The 21515-nt window shown below is 40.0% G+C and overlaps 2 protein-coding genes across 4 annotated transcripts in view; one reads left to right on the top strand and one right to left on the bottom strand.

Moving 5' to 3' along the window:
• The window catches only part of SON (SON DNA and RNA binding protein), a 38126-nt gene extending 29647 nt beyond the window's left edge, over positions 1 to 8479 (top strand). Inside the window, exons 9-12 of the mRNA XM_063126674.1 lie at positions 704 to 851; positions 2980 to 3048; positions 3306 to 3421; positions 6295 to 8479. Of these exons, the coding sequence (XP_062982744.1) occupies positions 704 to 851; positions 2980 to 3048; positions 3306 to 3421; positions 6295 to 6453 (492 nt within the window). The 3' untranslated portion in view covers positions 6454 to 8479. The remainder of the gene's footprint in view (positions 1 to 703; positions 852 to 2979; positions 3049 to 3305; positions 3422 to 6294) is intronic.
• On the bottom strand, positions 141 to 19999 carry DONSON (DNA replication fork stabilization factor DONSON). 3 transcript variants are annotated; one of them, XM_063126679.1, is made up of 11 exons: positions 19582 to 19998; positions 16447 to 16527; positions 14723 to 14926; positions 13505 to 13683; positions 11756 to 11934; positions 11537 to 11660; positions 11333 to 11446; positions 10264 to 10462; positions 9823 to 10035; positions 9457 to 9614; positions 141 to 257 (listed from the first exon to the last, which is right to left on the bottom strand). In XM_063126679.1, the coding sequence occupies exons 1-10, from the start codon at positions 19897 to 19899 to the stop codon at positions 9477 to 9479; spliced, it is 1749 nt and encodes a 582-aa protein (XP_062982749.1). In that variant the 5' UTR covers positions 19900 to 19998; the 3' UTR covers positions 141 to 257; positions 9457 to 9476. The 3 variants fall into 3 exon arrangements, with proteins under 3 accessions (XP_062982749.1, XP_062982750.1, XP_062982748.1); XM_063126680.1 differs by lacking the exon at positions 141 to 257 and adding an exon at positions 2033 to 2338 and having other exon boundaries at positions 19582 to 19999; XM_063126678.1 differs by lacking the exon at positions 141 to 257 and having other exon boundaries at positions 9039 to 9614.
• Positions 20000 to 21515: the final 1516 nt, after the last annotated feature.

The following is a 21515-nucleotide window of genomic DNA, read 5'->3' as shown; positions in this document are numbered from 1 at the left end:
TTCTTGCCACGGTCAATGCCAGCCCTACTATTCACAACCCTGCGGCCATCGAGGCCTAGGTACGTAAACGTTTAAGGAGTTTTTAAAATACTTTAAAGCAAAGAGAATGTTTTAAAACATTTGATAATCTTACCACGTTTAATAGTATGACTCTTGTGGTTGTTTGGAACAGTTGTCACATGCTACTGTTGAACTGTGTGGCTAAGTTGTTACTATTATTTTTATTAAGAATTGCTTGTATCATGCACGGGGATTTTCTGTGGGGAAAAGCATACAGTTTGTATAATAAAGTGGGGGAAATTGCTTATATGACTAATTTATGAAATTTCTGTTTGTAAATGTTTGTATTTTATTCAATAACTAGATATATGTGGCACAAATGTTGCTAGTTAAAACATTTACTACTGACTACACAAGATGAGAAAAGATACATTGGAATCATAGTAATATATTTAAAATTCTTTAAAAACAAATATGTAAGCATGAATTATTTCAATTACTATTTTAGGATTAAAACATTTAATTTATAAGAAAAATTTCTAGATACATAACAGAAGAAGCATCTAATTTGAAATCTGAGTTAAAGTGTAAAGAATATGCATGTATTGATTGCTAAAAAAGAAAGTTGAAACTTGAGGAAGTTCTGTATTTTTTCTTAGAGTGCTAAATGAAGGGTTCTTCTTTACTTTTTTTCTTTGGGTAGGATCAGTTTCTCAGAGCTGCCCCTGTATCTGGAGGAATGGGAGCCCAACTCATGAGAAAGATGGGATGGAGAGAAGGAGAAGGCTTGGGAAAAAACAAAGAAGGAAATAAGGAACCTATTCTAGTTGATTTTAAGACTGATCGGAAGGGTGAGTCTTTTTCTTGAGATAATTTGTACTACTTAGCCCCCAGTCCACAAATGTGGAAGAGGGATTTCACGTGAGGATTGTTGTTCTTGACAAAAATCTTGTGTGAGCCAGGTTTTTGGAGGAGAAAACTGCATTGGGCTCTTTGACACACTGTACAATACACCAGACGGTTAACACCTTTGATGCCGATCACCTGTTAGGGGGTGGGGAATGATTTAGACATGCACGCAACAGGACATAATGGGGCTCATTGTACGTAATGACATCTCTCATTTTAAAAACTGATGAGTTGTCGGGGATGAGTGAGAGAATTGAATTTGGAGAGCTGCCCCACAACATAAGTACCTTAAAATTAATTCTGTCTAAATTATTAGCGAAATAAGTTCCCTGAATCTTGGATGGTATTCAATTTGACAAGACTGGAGCAGTTACTTAAGAGACGAAGATGCTATTGCAGATGGGAAAACTCTTGTTAAGTTAATGTATCTGGAGCCTTGGGCATTTTGTAATGTGGAATATTCTGATTGCGTCATCTTATGCTGGCTCTTAAACACTGGAACTCTTGTTTTCTTTTTAACTGGTTCTTCCATGTGTATCTTAGTTTCTTGCAAAATATTTACAGTTTTTGAGACAAATGCCATTTGCTTGTTTAAAAATTATTGTTAAATAGTGTTTTGAATACGTAACGGAGAGGTATTTGATCATATGAAGTATATACATCCACTGTTTTTAGACATTTATTAATGGAGGTTTTTCTGTCATTTAATATATTACTAAAGTGTAGTGTGTTGATTTCTCAAAGATAATGCTTGAGAGAATACAATACTGTTACCCCAATAATATTTATATTAATATTTTAATCCTAAATATTAAACAGAGAATGTTTGTTACTGGGTAGAGGAAAATATAGTAAATAAAATAATAGCTAACATCTCATTTGGAATGGGATGTCATCTGAACAATAATCAATCATATTTTAATTTACTTATTTGTTTATTTATTGCATTTTTATACTGCCCAATAGCCAAAGCGGTTTGGGCGGTTTACAAAAATTTAAATTTTAGAAACCATTCAAAATATAAAACAAAGTATAAAAAGCATAATATAAAATACAATATAAAACCTCATATATTATGATTGGTTCTACTTCATCTTACAAATAAAATGAAAATTTTGCCTTTTTAACTGATATTTCAGAACCCTTTTGTTAAATTTGATTCAGTGTAAAAATAACAGGTTCAGTTCAGAACTCAAGAGTGAAAAATTACACTTTTCTTATGAGAGCGTTCCTTAATATAATAGCCTTTTTCGGGCTTGAAAGGGTATTTTGAGCAAATGGTTCGATCCTGAGGTGCTCTTGTGTGAAAGGCACTTCCGCTCGAGCAGAGGGGGATGGTCGTGTTGGCAGTTTTCACTAATCCCCTCTTGTGCAGCCATCCTGTTCTGGAGAGAACTCTCTGAGGCGGATTTTCTGGGGTCACAATAGGCTGCAGAGGGAAGGGGAGGTGGGAAAGCATCATTCCATTCACAAAAGGGTAAATAGGACCCCGTCCTAAAAAAAAGTCACTGATTTGAAATATGTATGGTTTTCTCCTGTGGGACTCTGGGATTTCTAGAACTTGACATTTTGTAACCCAACTTTCCTGCCTGCTAAATAATTCTTTAAGGCTTGACTGAATGGAGAAGTAGTAAAGATGTTATTGTAGTTGCAATGATGAGAAGAAGGTGATAGCCTATTCCTTGATTCTACTATAGGAGGCACTTTTTTGCCCCAATACATAAACAGAAACAGTAATTCAGTTCCCCTATACATGGCAGAAATGTCTATATAATTCCTGATGTAAGGAAATGTTGCTATGAATTGTGATGCTTATATTAAAGACACAGCAGTGTACATCCTTATGCAGTCATTGAAGGAACTGAAGCAAAATTCTTGAAGCTGAGCAATGGCATCACATTAAAAGTTTTGAATTGGGTAGCTATGCACCTGGCAAGCTCTGATAATGTGTGCTAATTTTTAGTCATTGACTTAAAAGACCAGATTCCAATACAGAGAGCTTATGCGACATCTAATATGTGTTATAAGTGAAGAATGCTTGAGAGATATTTTCTGCTGTACTTTTTAAAGGCTTGGTTGCAGTGGGAGAAAAGACACAGAAAAGACATGGACCTTTCAGTACCGTGAAAGATCTTTCAGGTGAGATTTTAAAATTTATGGAGACGTACTATAGCTATATGCTTTAAATGCAGAAGGTTCCCTAGCATCCCCAGTTAAATTATCAGGTAACCGTTGGTATGAAAGACCCTTGCCTGATATACTGGAGATCTGCTGCCCCCATAGATAATATGATGGAAGAATAGTCCGTCCTGGTATAAGGCAGTTTTCTATGTATATCAGTTATACTAACTGTAGTATTTCTAGAGGAGTTCTAAATCAAAATCTATTCTCTTAAGGCAAACATCCAGTTTCAGCATTGCTGGAGGTCTGTAATAAAAGAAGATGGTCACCCCCCGTATTTGTACTGGTGAATGATAATCGGCCTGAATTTCGCAAACATTTTCTCTTTAAGGTAAGCTGGAATTTTCTTATAACACTGCCAGTTATGTTAGAATCTCTTCCTAGTAGCTTGCCATCACATAATCATAGTATACATTTAAAGACACTGACTTGGATCCTAAATTTTTCTCTGTTCATATAAAGCACTTGCATTCATGGAAGGTGAGTTGCGTTCATAGAAGAATTCCTTCCAGAAACTTGACTTTTCCTTCTGTGAACTGAAAGAAACTCCTTTCATTCATGGAACAAAAAGTTAGAATCCAAGTCAATCTGTCGCTAAAACCAAGTCTCTTAGAGCCTTTTGTTGAGAAAGTATTACTCCCCAGTCTCATGCAGTGAGATCGGGACTCTGCCTTTCATGCTCTTCTTATTCCCCTCACTGTGAGTAGAAGGTCAGAAACTGGGCGCCTCATGTAACTGAACATAGAAGTGGGGTGGAAGATTGAACTGATCCTAAGCATGCTGCTGGAGCAGTTATCTGTAGTGAGCATACATTAAAGATGGAGTCAAGGTGCAGACAACATTGCTGTAGGTCACCTCAGCAGGCAAGAGATCACATTAGGCTGTGGGCTGTTTCTGACACTATTTTTTATACTTAAAAATAGTACTTATTATTATTATTATTATTATTATTATTATTATTATTATTATTATTATTATTATTATTTTATATAGCACCATCAATGTACATGGTGCTGTACAGAGTAAAACAATAAAATAGCAAAATAAAATACAGAGTGAAAGGATTAGGACCCCATTTGAAGGGAAATGTGACATTTGTATTTGATGGAACATGCATATATGTTGTACTTGATCCTATGCACTCAAGAGCTAATAGAGGTGTGAGAATATCCAGTTTACTTTCAGTGCAGAGCATATTAATATTCATTAAACAAAATGTTTACAAAACAACATTAAGGCTGTACAGTTTTCAACCAAGCACCAATAAGCAGGGAAATTGGGAGTTAAGGCTCACAAGCTTAACGCCACATCTTCCTAAGGAGGCAGGAAGTGCCAATGAAATTCTCATTCTCCCAAAGCAGATAAACCATGAGGACAGGATGGAGAATAGGATATGCAGAGGTTACTGTGGGGTTGTGGAAAACTGATGACGAACAACTTAGGGCCACCTACTTCTGTTTGTTTAGAGGAGCCCTTCCCCAACCTGTTGCCTTCCAAAGGTATTGGACTACAACTCCCATCATTGCAAGTCATTATGTCCCATGGTCAGGAATGCTGGGACTTGTAATCTCAAATATCTTGAGGGTAGCAGGATGGGGAACACTGTTCTATGTCCTTTCCAAATACAGGGGCTGCCCAATATTTTGTAATGCTTTTCTTTCAAGATAAGACTCCCCAGCCCCAAACCTCTCCATACACTACATCTTCCTCCCCAGTTATCAACACTAAAACACATCAAAGCTAATAAGAGCCCAAGCAGTATATATCCATATTGTGATATCCAGTCAGACTGGATTGCCAGAGTGGGGTTGACAATGGAGGGGAAAACTTCCCTCGACATATTCCTTCTTCCCACCTGCTTTCCCAGTGCAATGGGGCTCTTCTCCTGCGCCCCTCCCCCCTCCCCTCTGATCAACTCTAAGGCTCCATAAGTGGCTCCATCGCACTATGAAGTCAGATAGGGACTCAAGGAATAAAAAAATCTTTAAAAATCAAATATATGGGATTTTTTAAAAAGAAATTGTGGGGGTGGGGTGGGAAGCTTAAACCCTTCACTCACAAAAAACAACCATGGTCCCTAAATACACAGCACTTCCAGAGAAGTGGTAGTTCAAAGCGCAATTTCTGCTGAGAACAGACTCTTGTTACGTGAAGGGAGAGACATTCCCTGTTTGCTGTGTTTGGCTGTTTCCCTCTGCTTTGTCCCACCCTCAGCCCTTCATAACAGAGCTGCTGCTACAACTTTTGGTGTGTGTGTGAAGGTGTCTGTGCTGCCTCCAGAACAGCTTGGGGACATTGCACAGGGAGGGGCTTTTCTTACCTTGCCTTTCTTGGTGCTCTGCTGCCAAGACACAGCCAGGAGGGGGGGGGGTGCCCTTTCTTTGCTGGGTACATGGGACCCCAGTGAGAGAAGAGCCTCTAACATTGAGGGCTGTTCTGCTGTGAAACCGCTCAGTTATTGGGTGGTATAAAAATGCAATTAAATAAATAGACTGCCTTGGGAGGTGGTAGACTTTCCTTCACTGGAAGTATTTAAGCAAGGAATTTAACTAGATGACTTCCAAGGTTCCTGCTAGCTCTGATTCTATTATTTTCAATTTAATAGAAAATTGAACTGAAATCATGAAAAGCTGTTGTCTGGACAGAAGACAACTCTGTGGAATACCCATTTAGCCCTCTGAAAGATGGGAAATTTTATTAGACCTATTTTATAGGACTACAATGTTTAATTGTTTAAACAATTAAACTTGGTTGGGTGCCTCCACTTATTTTTTCAAAATATGAGTAGAGATAAAGCAGCAGATGGGAAGTACCACCTTAAGAGGCATTCCCCCTTGTTATGACATGAGTGCATAATGTGAAAAGCAAAGGGTTGAATCCAAAGGTTTCCTTCCTTTGAAGGCTGCTGTTGGAAGGGGAACTTTGAATCTGTTGTTTCAGAACTATTGCCTTTACATAAATGCAAATTTTAATCAATGGATAGAGTTCAACTTGTATCATCAACTGATTACTTTGTGTGGACAAGCCTTTTATCTCACGGAACATGAGCTCCTATGTAAGGCAGTTAACACCTTACATTAACAGATAGCATCTGGATATTCAAGGAATTAAGTGGAGGGGTATAGCATTATTATTTGTACCTTCTACAGGAAGTAGACACATATGGTGCATAATTTTGAAAGCATTGTATTTTTTCTCACACAGGTGATGGTCAATGGAGTCGAACATAAGCCTAGCTTTGTCAGTCCTAATAAGAAGCATGCCAAGGCCACAGCAGCTACTGTGGCTCTCCAAGCATTGGGACTAGTACCAAAGGAGCTCTTGGCTAATGCCACCAACTTCAGGAGTGCCTCACACAACTAAACTATTGTTTTTATATTGACATTTCCAATATTTTTATTCTGCACAACAGATATTTCCCTCCTGCGATTTTGTAAATACATTAGCAACTCATTGTAAAAACTGTACAGATCCCTTCAGGCTTTTCTTTTTGTACATGGAAAATGTATTTAAATCATTTAGCTTTTGTATGTATATTATTGATGTTAGTGATGTCATTATTTCTTAAATTACTAAAAATCCAAACACATGACTCTGGAAATATCTGTATTTGTTTTAAAACTCAAATATGATCTTCGATATTAAATGTAAAACTTTACTTGTTTTGTACTATGATGCAGTTCCCATAGTTTGGTAAAGTTTCTGTTGTAATCAGTTTAAGTAGTATAGTTTGTTAATCTCCAACAACAGCTGGCAGCTAACGCTGGCCAAGCATCAGGCCATACTATTTTACTTGCAAAAATAAAATGAGTAAGTTTGCTGGATGATGCTACTATTACTGTTCCCCTCTTTGAATGATGTTTGGAATTTAATACAATTGTCCTTTCCTGGAAAGAGCTACACTTAAATGAGAAGGATGTATTTCCAGCAACAGAACTTATGAGAATTGCAACATAAAATATTGTCTGCATGTTTTGGTACAAAAAATGATACTGTAATTTCATTTTAAAACACAATGCCTGGTGTTGATTGTATTCATTTGTGGTAAGCAAATGTTCAGCTATAACTGGATGGGGATGTAGAATGATGCTAACATTGTATTCAGCTTGGTCAATAAAGCAACACAAGCTCATTCTTTCTTACTTGACCAATTAACAGTGCATTTAAGATGTATAATGAAATTCTGATTACCTGCAGGAAGAGGTATTGCTGGTGACTAGGGGTTCCCATTATAGCTTTCTTTAAAGCTCCTTAAAAACAGTTTAGCCTTTATTTAACATTAACTGATTTTTGTAATTTAAAAAGCTAGCGACAACCTGTGTTACTGAAGAATTTAGAATGGGAATAGTTGTGATGCTAGATGTGGCTGAATTTAAGATAATAGGAAAATTATATTTAGATGCTATGTTTCAGCTTAAGCATGAAAGAAGTTCTTACTAGTCCATGGTCATAGTATATCAGAGAATATTTCTGGGTTAAAATATATTCAGCGCTGGAATCTTGACGTTTCCACTGTTTAGCCTTCAGATTAATAGTTACAGCTGGCCTGATAGTAGAACTGTAGGGCTGAAGCAGGACTAAAACAACAGACGATTAAGGGTGCGATCCTATGCTTGTTTAGTCAGAAAAAAAGCCTTCCAGCTCCTAGCATGTGGCTGGAGAATGCTGGGAGTTGTAGGACCTTTTTCTATCTGAACATACATAGGATTGTGCCATAATTGACTCTTCTAGATTATGGTGTGCAGCAATTAGATTGCATTTAAAGCTAAATGGCATACAGATTGATTACACATGTACCTCCTCCTAGCCATTTTACTGAGGCATGTCTCTGCTAGTATTATCTCACCATGGATATGTATAAAATCATGAAGAATTATTCCAGTTTTTGGTTGCATGTATTAAACGCTAGATTCCTGAAGCTCAGTTCCTATCCAAAATGTGCCTTGCTTATTTGGAGATCCTGTATTGTGCTGTTGAAATGAAATCTTTTGTTCCTAGGTCCTCACAAACTTAGGTATGCAAGGGCAGAATAGTTCAGCTATACAACAGGGACCTTAAGCAAATCAGAGGTTGCCTTTCTTATTCAATTGTACTCCTATTACAGAAGTTAGATGAGCTATAGTGACAGATGAAGTAAAAAGCTATTCAAGAAAATGATTTAGCTTTACAAGCAATGCTCACTGGAAATCAAAATTGAGAACCTAGTAAGAATTCTGACCAGTAGTCTATGTTTAAGACAGCTGAAAAATTGAATTGAATTGAGCTGGTTGCGATTAATGTGTTCGCTACAACTTTTAAACCGTTCTTGTTTGGCACCCTGAGTTGAACACTCACTCTTTATAAAGTTGTACTATTCCTATGGTCATTTTAATAAAATCTCATAACATGATGTTAATATAACTATTAATGGTGTAACTTTAGGAAAACCAATAAAAAAATAAGTGCAGGACAGTGCTATGAATGTAGTGTAATCTAAATTGAAAATGAACAGCTTTCTCATTAAGATAGTGGCCTTTGCAAAACATGAAAGTGTGTTTTCCATCAAGTACTACTTTTCAAATCAGGCTTACACATATTCTACACTGAATTTATTTGCTGTTTGCTATGAAAACTGCAATTTGACAAGTACTAGAAAGTACAAACAAAAACCTGACCTCAGCTACTCACAGCCATTGCTGCTCTAGCACCATTTTTCCCCACATGAAAATTTGCCCTACTTTTAAAAATACCTATTGTGCACACGTGACATTCTTCTAAGATCCCTAAAATATTTTTTGTTATTTTCAACACACACATACCTGCCAGCATGGCCCAGAAGGGAAGTCTAACTCATTATTAATCTTAACACAATGCTATTTATTCCCTTCCTTACTAGTATTTGAACATTTGGTTTGTGATGTGAAATAATCACCCTAGCGTCTCACCGCCACCAAAGAAAATGCACAAGATTTTGTTATAAAGTTTAATTTAAAATCTATACAAATCAGGTGTTACAAACTTGAAAAAATAAGTGTGTGAGAGAGGGTGGGCAATACAGATAGCATACAGTTCCTGCTGCCATTGGACACCCCACCCCCCACACAGCAATTTTGCTTGAATACAAGGTACACAGGGAACACATGCATTGTTCTAAAGCAAAATCAGGCTCCCAGAAGCCTGATTTTGCTGCTGCCACACCAGCAAATTTGGGCAGGGCTGTGGGGGTCTACGACTGAACAGACATTTTCATTAACTCAGTTTATGAAAGCTAATCTACTGAGCAGAATTTGTCTAAAAGATACGCACGTTAAATAGAAGATGGTCTTCCTGGTAAGCCATTTTATATGGGCATAATAGCAATTTAGGAACACAAATGGCAATTCTTACCATTGACTGATATTTCTTGCTTAGATTTTCCATGTATAGATATAATCGTTCATTTCTAGAAGCCTTATTGAAGACTTTCCTAATGTTGGATAAAGAGAAAGTTGATCCAAAGTGTTCGGGTGCAATCCACACTTGTAAAGGCCTTTGATAACGGATTCCTGTGAAAATTGAAATTTACAACACTGTAGCTACAAAACATTTAATTTCCACCCAGTAACCAAGAAATCTACCTAACACCCCTTCTCCTTGCCCTCTGGGAAACTGATTAGCACAACATAATACAACTTAAGGTTTTTTAGCATTCCTTTTCTCCTAGATGTCAATTTTCTTTTCCAATTGGTATGGACATAAACAAGATAAACTTACCTTCTTCATGCTCTGTTCATCGCTGATGCCTATGTTGAATACTGCTGTTGGTTCATGTGTGTAACATACAGCAGAAAAAGATCCATTCTGAGCAGATTTGAGCAGCATGGACAAAGAATGTAGAGAATGAGGCATGACGGGGCCCACTATCTCCAAGCTAAATGCATCTTTGTAATGTGCATTGACTTGCGTTCTCACATTTATGCTTCGGGCCTGGAAACAAAATATTAAGCATTAACAGCATGGAAGTTCAAAAATATTTCTATTAAACCTAGCATTTTTTAAAAAATCATTTCAAAGTTTGCAACAAGAGATGGTTTCCTCACAGCAAACTGAGAAATCTGTGCAGAAGGAAGATCCTGGCTTCAACCCAATGTCTTCTTCAACATGAACTATCAGAAGTGTGCAGTATTTTTAAAATCATGCTGCTGTGCTTTTTACCTTGAGTGTCTGCATAGTTGCACCTCTGAAAGAAACAGGCGATATCAGTGTTGGAGGGATGCCAGCCTGAGGGCCTGCAGAAGCCACCAAACTCTTACAATTTATCAAGAAGTTTAGCAATGTGAATGTGTTGGTTCCTTTCACTAACACAACCGATTCAGGCTTGTGATCCATTTGTACCTCATTTCTTTCTTTACTGCTACATAGAAGGAATGTCAAGGGAAAGGTGCAGATGCATGGCAACAATACATTAATATAAAGTCATGAAAAGTCACCCGAAAGATCCCTATTTAACTTGCACAGCTATTAAAGGTTAAAGACATGTTTCAACATTCATTGTGGTGGAAAGCCAAGGATTGTTCTTTAAGGACACAATCTTACGCATGTTTAAAATGATGTGCAGCATGCCTGGCTAGAGCGGTGCTGGAAGTTGCTTAGACAGGAAAAAGTCCTACATACATAGGATTGTGTCTGAAATCAGAGTTTGCCTACTGTCTGTGCAGGGTGACTGGAACACAGAGGGAACATCTCCATGCTTTGTCCTCCCTGCATTTTTGCCTAGGTGGCCGATTTTGCCTGCCTAGGCATGGCTTTAAGGAGGGAAGGGGTCTGGAGACCCGATAGGACTGCATAAAGCAGGTTCTGCAGTCTTCTCCCTGCCCCTAGGACCAACCCCTTTTGCCTTCTCCATACTCTGTTTCCGCTGGCTATGAAGGGGTGGGTACAAGAGAGCAAGTAGAGCGCTTTCTGGGCTCAGTTCTCAGAAGCTGAAGAATCTTATTGCCCTCTTGACAGTGTCTAGTGCACCATACTATTTTTTAAATGTAAGTTTTCAGTTTTACCCATTAGAAGTCTTGAGTTCTCTAATTGAAGAAAGATCTTTGATCTTACTATATTTGCAACCTCCTCACTGCCCCCACCCCCTGAAATAGCCAGGAAGATTCCCCTCTCCTTAAAGAGGCACCAATCCCCGATAGGAATTTCAGTGTCACTTCCTCAGTTGTTACAAGATACACATTTTAACTATAAACTGCTGCTTAAAGTACATGTCTCACAGCTAAAAGGATACAGTTTGATAGAAATTGTATCTGGCTTTTTAATTTTGTCTTGAACTCCCATCTCTTCCAACCATGAAAATCCTTCATCATCATCTTCATCATCATCACCACTCATTCCTTGTTCCCTAAGCAAAGAAAACTCAATTTAATACATCATAACATACAAATGCTCTACTAGGACAGGCCCCACAACACCAGATAAGTTTATTACATACTCTTTATTCTCAGCATCCTTTCCTGTTGTGTCAGAATCATCAGCAAGTCCCGTCTCTAAGTGGGATGCCAAAGTATTCCATTTCCTTTTTCTAACTTCTTGGAATGGTAAATAAAATTCAATACCTGAGAAGGGGGAGAAACAAATCAATTATTCATGTCTTAGGTAGATGCTAGAGAGCTTTATAAGTCACTCAGACTTTAAGATAACTCTCTCCAACCTTCACTTTTCATGGCTTCTCTTAAACCTCTGGTTGTGGGAGAAATTAACGCAGTGATCGTATCACTTCCGGCAAGTCCTGCTGCACGGAACAGCACAGTGAACTGGTAAGTGCAAACGTAGAAATAGGGACACAGCTTGGCTCTCAGCAGGTTATAAAGGGAGGTAAAACTGAGAGACCTGCAAGTTAAAGAAACAAGGTACAGCAGAATGATTAGCCCCCACCATTTTGAAGCATCAGAATTGAGGTAAACAAAACTCACAAGGTGGATAAATTTAAATCAAAGTGAGTTAATGATTTAAATCAGCAAGAAAAAGGCATATTTATATCAAGTTTCCGTTTGATACTACTTCATATATTTACTAAATAATGGTGCAAATCTGGCCGTAAATTCATGTTACACTATTTGATTCTTAATATCAGGCCTTCCATCTGTTTGTCATGCCGCATGATAGTTTACACACTGTCCCTTTCCCCCTATACCGAGGGAATGTCTATATATCCATGTAGGGTCTTTCTTATGGCAATAGCCATTACGGCAGCCTTCCCCAACCTGGTGCCCTCCAGATACGTTGGGCTACAACTCCCATAATTCCCAGTCAGGAACTCTGCTTTCCTTGGCAGAGAAATTATGTACATGCGCACTTGCTCCTTTAGCACAAATTACAGACAGCCTTTGACCAAGCACACAAATGTAAAGGGGAGGGCTATGAATGCTGTCCTGAAGAAATTCCCTGACAGGCAATGGGAGAGAAGTGGCAAGGGAAAGAGAAGAACATGGCTATAGACACACGGGGGAGAAAAGTAGAGAAAGGTTTTAAAGAGCATGTTCCAACACAAAATAAAAATTGTAACACAGAAAGACCTTAGATGAGGAAGACCTTAGTTCCCACTTGGCCATGAAGCTCACTGGGTCACTTTGGGCAAGTCACTGACTCTCAGCCTAACCCACCTTACAGGATTGTTATGAGGATAAAATGGAAAGGAGGGTCATACATGTCACCTTGGGCTCTTTGGAGGAAAAGGCAGGATAAAATTTATCAAATAAATAAATCTACTGCAGAAGTGCATATCCTAGAATGTATGTGTATGGGGCGGGGGGCGAGTGTGCGTCTGAGAGAAAGAGAAGGGAAGAGCAAGGATGCTGATTGCCTTCTCTCCTCCTTTTGTGATTGGAGAGGGGGAAGACAGCACAGAAAAGAGGCAGCATACAGTTACATTTTAACGAAAGTTAAATCAGAAGCTTGCATGAAAAAGTGGCACTGGATTATTAATTGCACCATAGAGTACATCCACAGTAAGTGCTTGTGATGCTCACAAAACCACCCTTCTACCAAGTAGTCAGAACAGCAATGAACTGCTCTTGGCATCTTATAGGATGGGAAGTGGCTTGGGAGCGGAGGAATGGGAGCCAGGAAAGCACGAAGCATCTCGTCCCTCATGACTGCTCTGCTTTAAATCCCACCCCGGCTCTCAAAGCAGCTTTCTATGGGGGCGGGTGAGGTGTCCATACTGTTGCATGCATTCGCATGTTTAGTTAGCCCCACAGAGTTACAGCTACTTCGCTATTTGCTGAGAATGAATCGCTTGATATCGCATTTCATCATTCGTGTTTTCATACCTTATGCCTCAACAGTTTATATAACTTGGTAGCAAAACATTTTACTAAATTATGAAAAATACGCCAGAACACCTGCAAAAATTATCACTTAGCTACAGGAATACGCATTTCTGTTCACTCCACCTTACCATTCACTCATGAGAACTTGTTGGAGCGCTTCATCATAGGACCAAGGATTATTTTTTCCTACCATTTTTCTGTCTGCTCCAATACGGGGGAATAACTGCAGCCATGGCAGGAAAGGATGAAGCCAATAAACAAGGCTTTGCTGGAAAGCACATCGGAGTTCGGTGGAGAGCTTTGGTTCCTAAGATGTCAAGGTGTTGAAGTTAGCTCTTTAAAATGCATTTTAGACCCAGAGATCATATAAGCAGGTATTTGTAAGGTGAATAGGTATTAAGTATTAATAAATCTAGGGCACAATCCTATTGGGATGGCTGTAAGTCTCAGCTTATGGCCACCCCAATAGGGATGCAGTTTGGCTAGAAAAGCTTTTTCGTTCATCAAGTTGGGGCTCTGCAGAGTGGGAGGGAAGGAGGCTGGGGTGAGGATACACCCCCTGCCTACCCGCCAACACTCCCCCTTTCCATCCCCTCCTAGGTTGCCTTTGTGACCTTGGAGAGGCAGCTGACATGGTTCTCTCTGCATCTCAGCTGCGCCCAGGAAGGCAGCCAAGAATCCAAAGCCTGCTATGGCCTCCCAGAGTCCCTTTAGGGCTCATAGGATTGCTCCCGCCATAAATATTAAGGTCATACATGAAATTCTGAGGCATTGTTTAAACTACATTAATTTAACACAAATTTTAGGTATCAATTGCAATCAAACTGCACCCAAATAGCCATGGAAAACATTCTGAAAGGTTGGTCAAATCCCAAATTCACCCTATATTTTATTCTGAATAAAGTTAGCATAATATATTGCCAAAGTCACTGAAAAAATAAATTTCGGGACACCTCTCTCATATTTGCAAAATTATTAAGAGAGTTAATTGATCCAGATATTTATTTATTTAAGCGTTTTTATGCCGCCATTCAGCCAAAAAAGGCTCTCACGGCGGCTCACAAAAGTATTTCTTGACATATGAAAGGAAACCATGGTAGCAATGAGATTTAAATATAATCAGTATTGTTTTGCCCAATAGATACCTCCAAACATTGAAAGATAGGGACTGGACACATGATAGGAAGCCATGATAGGCCATTCAAATTTTAAAGTATTTATAGTGACAAACACAGTAACTCACTGCAAGTGAAATAGTTGTGTGACGTGTGAATTGGCCCTTCCCTATTTCAAGTTAGACAAGACCTTACTTTCCGGAGTCTATTCTCATAAACAATGGGTGTTACCTGAATACTTTGAGGCAAGTTTATTAATGTTGCTCTACAATGCTGGACATAACCTTGGGATTCTTCTTGTGCTTTTATGTGATCTGCCCATGCAAAGGATTGAGAAGAGGTGAACAGAAGGCGAGTTTTAATACTCCAGTCCGCAGGGAATTCATAACTTGGTGAGGAAGAATCATCAGTATTGGGGGTGGTCAGATATGGGTCCTTGCAAAATATAAACATCGAACAAATTACAAGGAAGCAACTACTTCATAAAAATGCCACCAGTTAGCTGTTTAGAAGGAGCCTGCTATTCCTTTGCCAGCATTAACCACAGCACAGGGCTAAAACGGCATCTAAGCTCGTGTGGCGCAGAGTGGTAAGCAGCAGTTACTGCAGCCAAAACTCTCCCCACGGCCTGAGTTTGATCCCAGCGGAAGCTGGTTCTCAGGCAGCCGGCTCAGGTCGACTCAGTCTTCCACCTTTCCGAGGTCAGTAAAATGAGTACCCAGCTAGCTGGGGGAAAGGTAACTGTGACTAGGGAAGGCAACAGCAAACCACCCCGCTACAAAGTCTGCCAAGAAAACATCAGCGAAAGCAGGCATCCCTCTATTTATTTATTACATTTTTATACCGCCCAGTAGCCGAAGCTCTCGGGGCGATTCACATAAATTAAAACCATAATAAAACAACCCAGTTTAAAACACAAATACAAAATACAGTATAAAAAGCACAACCAGGATAAAACCACGCAGCAAAAATTGATATAAGATTAATATACAGAGTTAGAAACAGTAAAATTTAAATTTAAGTTAAAATTAAGTGTTAAAATACTGAGAGAATAAAAAGGTTTTCAGCTGGCGACGAAAGGAGTACAGTGTAGGCGCCAGGCAGACCTCTCTGGGGAGCTCATTCCACAGCTGGGGTGCCACAGTGGAGAAGGCCCTCCTCCTAGTAGCCACCTTTAGATGTTAACTTGAGCTTGTTACCTCTTGCTTGCACAAGAGGTTCCTTTCCTTTTTTCTAAACTACCCAAGGGTAGCATTTAACAGTGTTTGAAATTCAGAGACAAAATAACCTTACAACACAAGGCAAGAAATGGCTGCTGCTCTAAAATTTTTAAGAATAGGGGGTGTTTTCCAGTCATGCAGAGGTGGACCATACATTATCCAAAGAAAAATGGACATTATATACATCCTTAAAAAAGTGTGTGAAATTGGTAGAGCACTGCTCTGGCAAAACAAGTAGTCTTTGTAAAAAGGATATATGATCACTAATATGAATACTCCACCCATCCTTTGATGAGCTTATTTCACTTCCTCCCTCCATAACTGCCCACAGCGACGTCAAGGCACACACTTATCCATTATAACTCCGTCTGTCCCTTGCCAATGTCTCTGCTTATGCCACAAAGAGAGCATGATACCTGCCATCCAGCAGAAAGTACAATCCTTCCTTCCCTCATAGGGATCTACAATATTGAAAGTTTTGCCTTGCTGTAAACAAAGCAATGGCCCAGTTCAACTGGCTCATTACATACACCATTAGACATATACAGATGGTTCTGTAAGCACAACTTTCTGCTTGCAAGGGGACTGTTTATAGGGAGAGTGTTTGGGGGGCATGAAACTCCTGCACACGAAGTAGCATATGGGGTGCATGCAAAGGGCAAGGGATTGGGGACCGTATGATCAGACTTCTAATATCCTCACATTTAGACATTCTGCAGTTATAATGATTCTTACATTAGGTAATGAGTCAACAGCTGCTGTTTCAGAAAATTCTTCTTTCCAGATAGAACTGTCTTCTTGAAGATCATTTAAAAACTGGGGAGTCGGGGGGGGGAATTACAAAAGAAAAAGAAAAAGCTTTAATGAAGAGTGAATGAAAAACATTATTGCAGTCTTTAAAAAAAACATTAACAGGCTTTGAACTTAACAATCTTTTATGTGCTCATCCTTCAAGTATTAATGAGCATTCTTAACTTTTTGCTAAGAGGTTACTGGTTGAATTTACCTCAGTATGGTAACTACTGAAAATGCTGGCTAAATAAAGATCAATAAACCTGTACTTGTTAAAAGTGTTTTAGCAATTACTAAATAAATATGGACACAATCTAGCGGAAGTTCTGACACTTATCACTTTCTGTGTGAGAATGAAGCTGGTGCTTAAAGTATCTCCCATCCGTATTGATCAGACATAAAAAGACTTAACTTTGGCTTGGTTGTGGCCATAAACTTTTTCCTTCTCAGAATATATATATATATATATATATATATATACATACATATATATATATACACATACATACACACACACACACACACTTATGCAAAAAGCACACTATAAGGAACCCACTGTCCAATTATATTGTGTAACTATTCCAAAACAAAGTAAGCAAAGAAATACCTTCTGGAGACATGTTTCTGTATGGTGAAAGTAAAACATAAGCTTCAGAGCTTTAAACAGCTGTTTAGCAAAAACAAAACACCCCTTCTTTAGAAAAAAAAAAGTTTAGATGGGGATAAGACAGATTTTATTTGGAAGCCTCAAATTTCATTATTCTAGGCTCAATGGTGTTACTTTATTTATTTATTTAGGGACGGTGTAAAAGCCAGAACGGAACAGGCCGGAATGACCCCATTATATTAAAAAACTATACCAAAAACAGTGGCATGTGTTAGCAACACTTGGGAACAATATTTTAGGACTAAAACCATTGCAATATTATATCACTATTAACCCCAGAACCCCCAAAACAACATCCGGAACAGAATGGGATGACTGGAATGGTCACTTCTGAACGAGCGATATCAACCAAACTCACCAGTCACACATAATTCCATGACAGGGATGCAATAAGCCACAAAACGTCCAAAGAAACTGCGTTCCGATACGCGTTCCGCGCATAGCGCATATTGCGCAAAACGAGCTGGGACAGCAGCTTCCAAGTGAGGTATGTTAACCAAACTCACCACACACACATTACTAGGAGAGCCTGATATAATAAGCTTCAAAAATTGCCCTGAAGCCACGTTCAGGTACCCGTTCCAGGCAAAAGTCCGTATTGTGCAAAATGAGGTAAGTCAACCAAACTCACCAGACGCACATGACTAGGTGGGACAGATGTAAAAAGTTCCAAATATTGCCCAAAACCATGTTCCGATACCCGTTCCGGGCAAAAGTCCGTATTGCACAAAACGAGGCGTAACGTCAGCTTCCCAATGAGGTAAGTCAACCAAACTCACCAGACGCACATGACTAAGTGGGACAGATGTAAAAAGTTGCCCCGAAACCACGTTCCGAGCAAAAGTCTGTATTGTGCAAAACGGGCTGTAACGGCAACTTCCCAATGAGGTAAGTCAACCAAACTCACCAGACGCACATGACTAGGTGGGAGATATAAAAAGCTCCAAATATTGCCCCAAACCACGTTCCAATACCCGTTCATGTAAGTTTGGTTGACTTACCTCATTGGGAAGCTGCTGTTACGGCCCATTTTGCACAATACAGCCTTTTGCCCAGAACGGGTATCGGAACGTAGTTTAGGTGCAATATTTTGAACTTTTTATATCTGTCCCACCTAGTAATGTGCATCTGGTAAGTTTGGTTGACTTACCTCATTGGGAAGCTGCTGTTATGGCCCATTTTGCGCAATACAGACTTTTGCCTGGAACGAGTACCTGAATGTGGTTTCGGGACAATTTTTGGAGCTTTTTATATCAGGCTCTCCTAGTAATGTGTGTCTGGTGAGTTTGGTTAACATACCTCACTTGGAAGCTGCTGTCCCGGCTCGTTTTGCGCAATATGTACACTGCTCCATGTACACTGATGGTGCTATATAAATAAAATAAATAAAATAATAATATGCGCTATGCGCGGAACGCGTATCGGAACGCAGTTTCTTTGGACGTTTTGTGGCTTATTGCATCCCTGCCATGGAGTTATGTGTGACTGATGAGTTTGGTTGATATCGCTCGTTCAGAAGTGGCTGTTCCAGCCATCCTATTCTGTTCCGGATGTTGTTTTGGGGGTTCTGGGGTTAATAGTGGTATAATATTGCAATGGTTTTAGTCCTAAAATATTGTTCCCAAGTGTTGCTAACACATGCCACTGTTTTTGGTATAGTTTTTTATATAATAGGGTCGTTCCGGCCTGTTCCGTTCCGGCTTTTACACCGTCCCATTTATTTATGACATTTTTATACCGCCCAATAGCCGAAGCTCTCTGGGCGGTTCACAAAAGACTTCAAGCATAATCTCTTCTTATACAGCTAGAAAATAATTTTCTATATATTAGTTATTACATATTACTTTAGTAATACATTTAGATTAGCAAACCATTTTTCTTTGTTGCTTGACTGCCCAGCCTAAACCAACAACCCTATACCAACCATTTGGAAGGCACATAGATGTTATGCATGCTTACTCACTACTTTCAATGCATGGTATAGTCAGAAAAGCGTGCACAAGATTGTAGGCAAATAGTCCTGACTTAGCAACTGATCACTTGTTTTAAAACCTGCTCAGGTCCTCAGGGAAAAGAAATTTATGGGCTGAATACACTTTCTACAACGTTCGTAGCAAAAGAGAATAACTTCTGAGATGCTAAGAAGTCCCTTCCCGTCCAAGAGGTTAGAAAAAATGGATAAACAAAAAAGAGTGTTAAGCGCAGTCCTACGCATGTTTAGACAATCCTACAACTCCCAGCATGCCCCAGCGGCTGGGGCATGGTGGGAGTTGCAGGACTTCCCTCCCTTTTTAACCAGGCGTGGGACTGCGCCCTAAAAGAGGTTCTACCTGGAGCGTCCCCGCCCACAAGCTGACTGCTCGATGTATGAAGCCTTTGGAAAACCTACGCAGCGCGAGAGGCCGCTTTACCTGTCGGCTGGGAGAGTCGCGCGTGTCGCTCTGGCCCACTAGCCACTCCACGCCCGCTGCTTTCCGAGTAGGGGAATGGAGAAGCGTGGACTCCGGCGGGGGCCGCGGGGTGTTCTCCACGCTCAGGAAAGGGTTGCGCCTACGACGGCTCCCGGGAAAGGGCCGAGGGGAGAGAGCGGAGTCCCGGTGGGCTGGAGCGGCGGCAGACTCGCCAGAGACCCGTGTCGTTCCGCTCCTCCAAGACCTTTTCCTCTTCAGCCGCAGAGTCTCGGGGGGCTTCTTGAAGCCAGGAGAGTAACCGGGGACCACGGAGCACATCGCGAACACTCGGGAGCCACGAGAACAGTGCCCACCGTCAGCGGCTGTTCTCAGCGCGCTACGAATTGCGCGCGTAATGCGGAGGCGCCGCCTCAGGGCCGGGCTTGGTCCTTCAATTTGCCCGCGCGGGACCTAACCAATCTGAAGCGAGCACTCCTTCTCCCTCCGTCCGTATCAATAACTGCTCGGGCCTCAAGGGGCGGGTAGGCTACGACGTTGCACGACCACATAGGAAGTCATGCGCCAGGGCGCACAAGACGCTCCCTTGTTGGCGGGGCAGCGCTCTTTCGATCCTGTCCCAGACCAGAACATCTGGAGTCTGACCTTTACGGTTGCCGAACCGCAATTTAAAAAAAAGCAAAGCTGTAAGCGGCAGCTCACAAGCATGCCCGAAATGAAAACTTGCGAATTGGCAAAGTTCTAGCGTCACTGGTGTAGGGATGGGGACGTAAACAGCGGGCGTGGTACAAGAAATCTGTGCCACTTCTATACAACTTCCAAAAGCCTTTAATGGTCTTAAGACCACTGTTTGCAATTGTAACATATATGCTATCTGACAACGGAGAATAACTCTGCATGGATCTTTAACAAAAAGGGCTCTAGTGCATTATGCTACATTACATCTTTTAAGATGGCGTTTTCTGCAATAGAATAACATGAATAACAACCTCAGTAGTTTAGGTGGGTACAGTTCCTATTTTCTGATTAGGATTTAAATATTATTGTGATGCAATTATTTGTATTTTGTATTGGAATATTATTTAATTATTATTAGCATTTGTATACCGCCCCATAGCTGAAGCTCTCTAGGCAGTTTACATAAGACTAAGACACTTAAAAACAATTTACAAAAAATAACCACAAAAACATACAATATACACATAATTTAAAACTGCTATAACAACTTAAAAAAACTATGAGCCTAATAAAAAACAGACCTAGACTCATCACATATTGCTAAATGCCTGGGAGAAAAGATTGGACCTGGTGCTGAAAAGATAATGTTGGTGCCAGGCAGGCCTTGTCAGGGCGATCGTTCCACAGTTGGGGGGGGGGGCACCACAGAGAAGGCCCTCTCTCTTGTTGCTGTCTTCCGAGCTTCCCTTGGAGTAGGCACGCAGAGGAAGCCCCTATATGTTGATATACCTGACTACATTAGATTGTAATCCTAAACCTATTTACCTGGATATGGAATTTCTGCATAGACATGTAGAGGAATGCACCATCAATTGGCTTTCACATTATGACCCCCCACGTAGAATAAGTAATGTTGAAAAAGAGAAAGTAGGGGAGTATTACATCCAATTTTGAAACAGCATTTCTCAAACAAGGAATTTTAATATTTCAAACACCAAAAACATGGACAAATCACAACTTAGAGCCTTGCTTGATAATTGTTTCAAATACAAAAATATACAGTTGTTGTGGCCGCGGGGTGAGGGAGCCAAAATGTTTTTCCTTAATTCAGCTGTGCTGTTACAGAAAAACTGGCAGTGTTTCTTCAAAGTTCCACTGTTGTTATAGAAAATCACATCTTCTCTAGCAATTTACAGCAATTTGTTGCTGGAAAAATATTACCAGTAACACACCTTTTGGCAATAATGCTTCTCCAAGGT

This window comes from Elgaria multicarinata, chromosome 5 (assembly GCF_023053635.1).
Source record: "Elgaria multicarinata webbii isolate HBS135686 ecotype San Diego chromosome 5, rElgMul1.1.pri, whole genome shotgun sequence".
Lineage (NCBI taxonomy): Eukaryota > Metazoa > Chordata > Lepidosauria > Squamata > Anguidae > Elgaria > Elgaria multicarinata.
The sequence above is the reverse complement of the archived record's forward strand: the minus strand, read 5'-3'. Positions and strand labels throughout refer to the sequence as shown.

Coding starts and splice junctions, on each gene's coding strand:
- DONSON (XM_063126680.1), bottom strand. CDS start 19,899: ATGTGCTCCGTGGTCCCCGGTTACTCTCCTGGCTTCAAGAAGCCCCCC. Junction 14,927..16,446: donor CTGTTGACTCATTACCTAAT/GTAAGAATCATT, acceptor ATATTTTGCAAG/GACCCATATCTGACCACCCC. Junction 13,684..14,722: donor ACTTGCCTCAAAGTATTCAG/GTAACACCCATT, acceptor TTGACATCTTAG/GAACCAAAGCTCTCCACCGA.